Source organism: Lathyrus oleraceus, chromosome 6 (genome assembly GCF_024323335.1).
Source record: "Lathyrus oleraceus cultivar Zhongwan6 chromosome 6, CAAS_Psat_ZW6_1.0, whole genome shotgun sequence".
In the NCBI taxonomy this organism is placed as follows: Eukaryota; Viridiplantae; Streptophyta; class Magnoliopsida; order Fabales; family Fabaceae; genus Lathyrus; species Lathyrus oleraceus.
Window position 1 is genome coordinate 223,523,222 of NC_066584.1, and position 10,314 is coordinate 223,533,535.

The 10,314-nt window shown below is 38.8% G+C and overlaps 1 protein-coding gene across 1 annotated transcript; it reads right to left on the reverse strand.

The window, feature by feature from the left end:
• Positions 1–646: 646 nt before the first annotated feature.
• On the reverse strand, positions 647–1,590 carry LOC127094880 (uncharacterized). The gene is made up of 3 exons (XM_051033646.1): positions 1,443–1,590; positions 1,271–1,397; positions 647–1,145 (listed from the first exon to the last, which is right to left on the reverse strand). The coding sequence occupies exons 1-3, from the start codon at positions 1,588–1,590 to the stop codon at positions 647–649; spliced, it is 774 nt and encodes a 257-aa protein (XP_050889603.1).
• Between the last annotated feature and the right edge of the window lie 8,724 nt (positions 1,591–10,314).

A 10,314-nucleotide genomic window follows, 5' to 3' on the forward strand; every position in this document is an offset into this window, starting at 1 on the left:
CCAAAATTGATGTCAATTCTTAGAACCAACAAACTCCCCCTTTTGCAAATTTTGGCTAAAACAAACAACAGATCACACGTTCACAAGAAATCAATCAGAGCATCAGTTCAGCAGTAGAAGAAAACATACACACATCACTAGCAAAAATAACAACTAGTAAACATACAAGCACTTGCACATACAACACTAGCAAGAACCAACTAGCAAACATCAGGACACACAAGTGCTTGTACTCTCCCTCAAGTCCATGCAACTTCCCAGAACATAACAACTCCCCCTTAAGCCAGTCCACAACAAGCAACAACCACACTGCTTCACACAAACAGAACACAGAGAATTCTCCCACTGTACCGAATAAATAAACACCAGAATTCTCCCCCTATATCAAACAAGCAGAGCAACAACAATACTACAGAGCTAAGCTAAGATACTCAGCTACATCTACAGCTACTTCTCCCCCTTTTTAGCCAAAAGAGGCAAAATAAATGTCTATGTAGTCATTAACAGAAATACCAGAAGTTAAAGAGTTACATCACCAAGTACATACACAGCTGTAAGAATTCTGAGAAACAAACAAAAAACACACAAAGAAATCCACCAAAAGACAAAAAAACCATCAAAACAAGAGGGACCAAAGCCAACAGAGCTACTCAATAGAGCTTGAGTTTGCAGCCTCTTCAGCAGCACCAGAAGCAGAATTGTCACTCGCATCATCATTGTTAGCAGACCTCTCACTAGAGGTGTGGGCTTCAGCTTCTTCTTCATGGCTGACATTAGCATGTTCAACATTTTCACCCTCAGCCTTCTCCAAGCTTTCAATTAAGGCTTCCAAAGATTGTTTTCTAGTTGTGGCTACCCTAATCCCTTCACCTAGCTCTTTGCATGTCTCCTTAAGCTCAGCAATTGCTCCAACTTTTGAGGCTGGCCTCCTCATGGAAGATGTCATGACAATATCCTCGACATGACTGCCTTCAAAGAGTTTGTAGTGCACAGACAGAGCTGGTTTTCTCCTACTAGGTAAATCATTTGAGCACAGAATACCAGGATGTTGATTCAAGATAATTCCACAGATCATAGAGGGAAAAGCAATTGGCAGCCTAATTGCATTAGTAGTTACATGCTTGATGATTTGATCAAACATATATCTACCATAGTTAAATTTCACTTTTGTCCCAACAGCAAAAATAAACCTCCCAAGAGTATTAGCAACGGTGGAGATATGGTTGGTAGGGACCCAGTTAGCAGCTCTTTTTTATGCAGGATAGCATACTTGATAGTCAACTTCCTAGCAGGAAGATGCGTTTTAAAAGGCCAAACTTTCACCTGCTTAGTTGTAATCTCCCTACAGACCTGATTGTCTGTAACCTCTAATTCTCCTGCACCCTCATTATTTCTACCTAGAAAATTATTAATAACAGTAGGAGAGGATGTTATACACTTACCCCTCACATACACCTTGCAGAACTCCTTGTTGTTCTTATCAGAAATATCCTCAGGAATATTAACAATAAATTCCTTGACTAAACCTTCGTAGCATTGAGAGAACCCAACAACAGTCTTCAAAAGCCCAGTAGCTTGTATCAGGTCCATGACCTCCTTGACATCAGTAGCATCTTTTCATAATTCCCTTTCCACGGCTACCCTTCTTTGAATCACAAATTTCCACTAAGCAGCTCCATCCTCAAGATGGAAGGAGATGTTATCCAAATGACAGCAGGTACTTTAACAGGAGACTTCCTAACAGTAGTTTTCTTAGCAGGTGAGATGTCAGGGACATCTTCCTCAACATCCTCTTCAAGCTCAGAATCATCTATGACATTCCTCTTCTTTATTTTAACCTTGCTCCATGGTTTGGAGGGACCAATGACAGCAGTCTTCTTAGCTTTTCTAGCTGACATAAGTTCAGCCACATATTTTCCTTTGCGAGTCTTCATGCATTTAGCCACACTTGGCTTTATGTGATGAATCAAGCTTTCCTCTTGATCATCAGAGCTACCATCCTCTAGATCAATCACAACATTTGCATCATCATGCTTCTCAGAGTGGGAAGCATTAGCCATGTTAGAGGCCACAGGTCTCCCTTTGTCAGACACGGTTTGCCCTAGAGAGTGTAACCCTTCAGCAGCCAAGTCCTTTTCAGAACTGGAGGAATCATCACCCTTACCACTAGGTTGTTCAACCTCAGGAGGGGGACACATTTGAGCAAGGGGAGTAGAAACCCCCTTCACATAGTGGCATTCATTAAGAATTCTAGTAACTATGTCTCTTATAACACGATCAGTATAGTGTGTTCCTTCCTTATACTTAGTGACAGGAGTTGAACAAGAAGGAATACTAGAGGGATTACCTTGATTGGAACATGCAGAAGCGGAGGAATCAATGGAGATGGGTGGGTTCAAATCAATGTCCGCGGCGGGAATAACAGAGAGAGGAGCAACATCCTGAATCTCATCCTCAGGGACGCCCACGGGAGGAACACTAAATTTTGGAGTAGACTTAGTATTTTTAGAAGCAGGTGTATCTTGATGTTGTGACATTTTGGAGTTTTTCTAGAAAAAGTAAGGTTTCCCTAGAAGAGGTTTGTGGAGAAGGAAAAGGAAGATGGAAGAGTTGGAGTAGGTAATGGGGTTATGGGGGTAGCGTGTGAAGATGGAATAGATGGTATTTCCAATACACGGTAATGATTTACCATAACGGGGGCACTTTATTTTAGGAAAATAGACTATAATTCGAGTACTTTTTCAACTCCATATTAATTGCTACAAATTTACATAAACGCAAATCCCTAATCTCCCTCTCAGGAATTCAAATTGGTTTGCGTCGAAGGCCTTTGTAAAAATATCAGCTAACTGCATCTCAATAGCAACATGCTCTAAGGCTATAATCTTATCCTCCACAAGTTCTCTAATAAAATGGTGACGGATATCAATATGTTTGGTCCTGCTATGCTGAATAGGGTTCTTTGAGATGTTTATAGCACTCAGGTTGTCACAGTACAATGTCATGACATCTTGTGTGACATTGTATTCAGTCAGCATTTGTTTCATCCACACCAGTTGAGAACAACTACTTCCAGCTACTATGTATTCAACTTTAGTAGTAGACAGAGAAACACAATTTTGCTTCTTACTAAACCATGATATTAGATTGTTCCCCAAGAAGAAACATCCTCCTGATGTGATTTTCCTATCATCAGCACTTCCAGCCCAATCAGCATCACAATAGCCAGACAGCACAGAATCAGATCCATGAGTGTATAGCATCCCATAGTCACAAGTGCCATTGACATACTTCAGGATCCTTTTCACTTGGTTTATATGGCTCACCTTTGGTTCAGCTTGATATCTAGCACATACACCTACAGCAAAAGCAATGTCAGGTCTGCTTGTTGTAAGATATAGTTTGGTCTGCTTGCTGTAAGATATAGCAGACTCCCTATCATGCTTCTGTAGAGACTTTGATCCACACTGACACCATTTTCATCTTTAGACAACTTTAGATGAGTATGAGAAGGTGTCCTCTTGTGGCTTTCATTCTCCATGCCAAACTTCTTAACTATATTCTTGGCATATTTACTTTGAGATAGAAAGATAGAATCTTCCATCTGCTTGACTTGCAGGCCAAGAAAATAAGTTAGTTCTCCAACAAGACTCATCTCAAATTCAGACTGCATTTGTTCAACAAAATGTTGAACCATCTTACTTGACATCCCACCAAACACAATATTATCCATATAGATCTGAGCAATCATGAGCTTTCCTCCTTCATCTTTGACAAATAAAGTCTTATGAATACCTCCCTATTTGTATCCATTGTCAATGAGAAACATTGTGAGTATCTCATACCAAGCTCTAGGAGCTTGTTTCAACCCATAAATAGCTTTCCTCAACTTATACACATGCTTTGGAAGATTTGGATATTGAATCCCTTTGGTTGTTCAACATATACTTCCTCGTTCAAGTAGCCATTTAAGAAGGCACTTTTCACATCCATTTGGAACAGTTTAAACTTCATAATACCTGCCACTCCTAGCAATAATCTAATGGACTCCAGGCGAGCTACAGGTGCAAAGGTTTCATCAAAGTCAACTCCTTCAACTTGAGTGTATCCTTGAGCTATTAACCTTGCTTTATTCCTAATAACCACACATTTTTCATCAGATTTATTCTTGTATACCCACTTTGTTCCAATAACATTTATTCCTTCAGGTCTTGGAACCAAATCCCATACTTCATTTCTCTTGAATTGCTCTAACTCTTCCTACATGGCATTGATCCAGAATTCATCAGTTAAAGCTTCTTTAACATTCTTAGGCTCAATCTTTGACACAAAAAAGGCATGTGAGATCACTTCTCTTGATCTAGTGGTGACTCCTTTATTTAGATCTCCTATAATGAGATCTTTAGGATGATCCTTTTGAATTCTGATAGGGGTCCCTTGTTTACTTGATCAACTTCAGGTTTAGCCTGGGTGGACTCACTCTCACTACTTTTATCAGAAGGTTCAGCTGGGGCATCATTCAGAAATGTTTCAACATCGTCTATAACATAGTCTCTTGATCATCAACAACAACATTGATAGATTCCATCATAACTTTAGTTCAGGAATTAAAGACTCTAAAGGCTCTGTTGTTTGTTGAGTAGCCCATAAATATTCCTTCATCACTCTTGGGGTCCATTTTCCTTCTTTGTTCACGATCAGCCAGGATATAGCATTTACTACCAAACACATGGAAGTATTTGACAGTAGGTCTTATTCCCTTCCAGACTTCATATAAAGTGGTTGAGGTCCTTTTTCTCAAGGTTACTCTGTTGTGAAAATAACAAGCAGTGTTCATAGCTTCATCCCAAAAGTGGTAAGGCGACTTCTTAGCATGAATCATAGCTCTAGCAGATTCTTGGAGAGTTTTATTTTTTCTTTCCACCACACCATTTTGCTGAGGGGTAATGGGAGAAGAGAACTCATGTCCAATTCCTTCAGATGAACAGAAATCAGCAAATTTACTATTTTCAAATTCTTTCCCATGATCACTTCTGATTCTGATAACATGAATCTCTCTTTCTCTTTGAAGTCTTTGGCAAAGGTCTTTGAACACATCAAACACATCATATTTTTCCCTTATAAAATTCACCCAGTTATATCTGGAGAAGTCATCCACCACAACATAAGCATACCTTTTTCCACCAAGACTTTCCACCTGTATAGGCCCCATCAAGTCCATGTGGAGAAGTTCCAGCACTTTAGATGTGGTGTCATGTTTGATCTTCTGATGTGACATCTTTGTCTGCTTTCCAATCTGATATTCACCACATACTCTTCCTTATTCAATCTTTAGTTTTGGGATTCCTTTGACAGCTTTAACAGATATGATCCTCTTCATCCCTTTAAGATGCAGATGACCCAGTTTTTGATGCCATAGTTTCACTTCTTCTTCTTTAGCTAGAGCATATATTGATGAATAGCTAGTTTCTTGAGGAATCCACATGTAGCAGTTGCCCTTAGATCTGAATCCTCTCATGATCACTTCATTTTTTGCATTAGTAACCAAGCATTCAGTTTTTGTGAAGTTCACATTGAGACCTTGATCACATAGTTGACTGATGCTGATTAGGTTTGCAGTCAATCCTTTAACAAGCAACACATTATTAAGTTAGGAACTCCAAAGCAGATTAGCTTTCCAATCCCCTTGATTTCACCCTTTGCTCCATCACCAGTTTAACTAAAGCCCACTGTTTTCTGTTAGAAGAGATGTGTTGTTTGGGTCTAGGTTGATGAGTAGGATTGGGATAACCATACAGCCTAAAGCAGAATGGTTTTACGTGACCAAATTTCCCACAGTAATGACATCTCCATCTTTGGTATTTTCCTTTTGAGTGCTTATGTTGTCTTCCCTTGTGATGTTGAGACACCTGATATGGCATCTTTGGTTTGCTATCAGAGGGACTACAATCAGGAGAAGCTTCATTGAACCCAAGGCCAGTCATGTCTCCTGCCATCTTTCCAGCCTGGAGGATTTTGTCTAAGGTGTCAGATCCATTATTTAGCATTCTGACAGACTTAGTCATCTCATCCAGTTTGGCATTCAGGAACAAGGTTTCAATCTTCAAATTAGAAATGGTTTTTAAGTGTTCTGTCTTCTCAGCCTCTAGTTGGGTTATCAGTTTCTTCTGATTCTCCACTTGTTGACACACTTCTTCACTTCTGAAACACAACTTCCTGTAAGAAGTAGCTAATTCATCATCAATGGAATCTTCATCAGGATCCCATCTCCCAGTCAAGGCAATCACAAGATTGGCAGATTCTCCTTCTATTTCACTTTCAGAGTCATCATCAGACCAAGTAGCAGCAAGACTCTTCTTTTGTTTCTTGAGATAGGTCCCACATTCAGCTCTAATGTGACCATGCCCTTCACATTCATGGCACTAAATTCCTTTGCCCTGTTTGGATTTTTCTTCAGATCTTGTTCTTCTTCCAGCATCATTGGACCTACTGATGTCAAATGAGTTGTTCTTGACATTAGACTTTGACCTCACAACCATCCTCTTCAGGATTTTGTTGAATTGTCTTCCAAGTAACACTAAGTCATTTGACATACCTTCATCAGCATCCTGACTACTTTCTTCCTTTTTATCTTCAGTGTTGGACACAAAGGCTATGCTTTTGACTTTCTTTTCAGATCCATCACTCATTCCCAACTCGAATGTTTGGAGGGATCCAATTAGCTCATCCACTCTCATCTTGCAGATATCTTGAGATTCTTCTATGACTGTCACTTTCATGGCAAATCTTTTGGGAAGTGACCTGAGAATTTTCCTCACAAGCTTTTTATCTGACATCTTCTTACCCAGGGCACCTGAGGAATTAGCAATCTCAAGAATATTCATATGGAAATCATGAATACTCTCATCTTCTTTCATCCTCAAATTTTCAAACTTGGTAGTAAGCAGCTGCAATCTAGACATCTTCACTCTAGAGGTACTTTCATGAGTGGTTTTGAGAATATCCCAAGCATCTTTAGCCACCTCACAATTGTTCACCAGTCTAAAGATATTCTTATCAACCCCATTGAATATAGCATTCAATGCTTTAGAGTTTCCAAGAGCTAGTTCATCCTCCTCCTTGGTCTATTCTTCCTCGGGCTTCTTATCAGTTGTAACTTTTCCATCCTTAGTAATGAAAGGATGTTCCCATCCTGTTAGAACAGCTTTCCAACTCTTATTGTCCAAAGAATTCAAGAAGGCTACCATCCGAGGTTTCCAGTAATCATAGTTAGATCCATCCAAAATTGGTGGTCTGTTTACAGATCCTCCGTCTCTATCCATAGTACCATAAAGTAACGTCCCAAGATCTCACCCAGAACCAGAGCAGGATGCCTGCTCTGATACCAATTGAAATACTGGTATCAAATATGAGATGTCGAAGGTAATGTCACGACACTAATATTTGAACAACAAGTGAAATATGAACAGAATAAAAACCAGGAAACAACTGAAAAACGACACAAGCAATTGTTAACCCAGTTCGGTGCAAACACACCTATGTATGGGGGCTACCAAGCCAGGAAGGAAATCCACTAAACAGAATTAGTTCAAAGACTATCAACAAACAACTTCAAGTTACAGTCTTTTCACCTAATCTCTCCCCGTGTGATTTCTATCTAAGAACTCTTAGACATAAAACCCTACTCACTCCCCCTCAATCACAGCAGTGATACTAGAACAAATACCAAAAAGAAAGAAGACACACTTCAAGGATACACACTTGATCTTGCTTAAAAGCTTCAATCAAGTAAACAAATACACTTGTACTTCAAAGCTTAGAGTGGGCAAATTACAACTCAAAAACTCAGTCCAATTCACACATCAACAAGATGGATGAATGGCTCACAATTCACAAACACACACAAGACTAAAGCCCTAATCCTCACTTCCTTCACCTTTCGTGTTTGCTATATTTAAAACAGGGTTTACATAGTATTTAAATAAAAGCTTTCTAAATGGGCCTGGGCAACATGAAACCCTAATTCTATTTATTGTGTATTCCCTAAGAAATAGCAGTGAATCGTTCCTTTTCAGGAAACATAATATTTTGGCTTTAAATAGAATTACTCCTTGAATAATACATGCAATCTCCTGATCGTTGTGATTCGCAAGTGCATGAATAATGTCAAAGTAGTATAAAAGAATATCGATTCCACAGAGACCAATCGTCAATCTATCAAATACTATCGTTACGATGTTTATCTGAGGCGGTATAAAAGAGATATTGGGTTTGTAAAATAACGGTAAATAATAAATGCAGGTAAAGACAGGTTGAATGTAATTCACGTTAGTTAAGTGATGTTTCAATTGTCTAAATAGAACTACTTATGATGCAATACTTTCTACTCTTGAAAAGAATCCATTTAATAGGAACTGTCACTTTCGCGTATTCAGAACCAAGTTTACCCTTAAATTAAGGCATTTTATTGTCACTTATAAAAGGTGCGCAGAACGCTAAAGTAGTAAACCTATTTTTAAGAAATGAGACTCGTAAACTTAGTTAAAAAGTGATTTTGATTTGGAAAGTTTACCTAAGGAGTTTACTGATTTTAAACCTATCAACGCGTCCGAAAACAGTTCCAAAAATAGCTTTTCCTTAAAGTGGTAAAGATTCCTAGTTACTACGTCAGGGTGCTTTCGCACTCCTCGAATAATTAAAACTAACCAAGTTTGTTTTAGAAAACTCAAGTTAAAAATCAAAATAGCCTTTAAAGTATTTCTACAAATTTCAATATGTGAAACATTACTTTAACCGCGATCCTTACATTCTAACCTTTAAAAGATTTAGCCAGACATGGTAACGCAAACGAACATAACGGTGTTAATCATGATGAAAAGTTTATTTTAGAATGTGAGGCGTAGAGAGCGAGTAAAGTGCGGAAAATAAATAAAGTAAAGCGAGTGCGGAAAATAAATAAAGTAAAGCGAGTGCAGAAAATAAATAAAGTAAAGCGAGTGCGGAAAATAAATAAAATAAAAGCGAGTGCGGGAAATAAATAAAATAAAAGCGATGCGGGAAATAAATAAAATAAAAGCGGTGCGAGAAATAAATAAAATAAAAGCGATACGGAAAATAAATAAAGAAAGAAATAAATAAGAACCTGCTCCAAACGGAAGCTTCGATTCTGGTACAAAAATAAACCTCCGACTCCTGAAGCTAAAGACGACAGCAACTCGAAGTGACCCAACTCAATCTCACAAAGGTGCGATAACCCCCCAATGTGACAGATTATCGCTATTACAAATGATAACTATATGTTGTGTTGTAAAACTAAGTTGGATGCTAGAAAACGAAATGAAATGAGTTATTTATAGAGATTCTCAGCAGTTTGTAAAGACCATGGTGCCCTCCAACTTCTCCTTAGTGGGATTTAGTTGGAACGTGATTTCCAAAGGTGGCGCCCGTCATCCCTTCATGGCGCCCGCCATGTGTGTAAATGGGGTGAATCATGGGAATGTGGCGGTTATCTCCTAGTTGAGGGCTGGTGACTCATGGCTTCCCCTATAGCGGTCGCCATGTGCAACGCCATGTGTGTAATTTCGCCGAAAAACCCTAATTTTAGGTCTTTTTGCTTCGTTTCTTCCAAAAGAGTCTGAAAGTGCTAAATATCTGAAAATAAGAGAAAAGAGAGCATAATACAAATAAAATGATAATAAAGTCCTAATAAACATGTGAAATCCGAGTCAAAAACACGGTGTAATTCGGTGTGATCAAATTCTCCCACACTTAAACCTTTGCTTGTCCTCAAGCAAAACTCTTTATAGTTTATGCAAGAAAATAATTATCAACTAGAGTTAATTCGAGGCAAAAAGACTTACGAGTTCATTAAAGGAATGTATCGATAGGTACTAACGAATCGAACAAAGGGTATTGGAGTGACACTTCCCGCAGTTGCGGTCGTAGGCTTCGTTCCTATACAAATCAATCCACATCACCCCACCATACCTAAGCCTTCTTTTTGTTTTCCTAAAGTCCTTTTCATTCAAGTGCAATCACATTAAGCCCGTTATATGTACATACTCATAGTAAAGTGACCGGTTAGTGATTATGATCTTAAGCATGGGGCTCTGGTACATAAGTTGGTGTAGCCCTTTTATTTAACCTAATTTGTAGTCGTGGGGGATTGGATCGTAATCCACCCTACCAAGTTCAGCACCAGATACCTCTGAACCAACAAGCAAATAGGCTTATTATTTTATTTCTCTAAGCATGGGGCTCCGGTACATAAGTTGGTGTAACCCCTATATTCAACCCAATTTGCAGTTGTGGGGA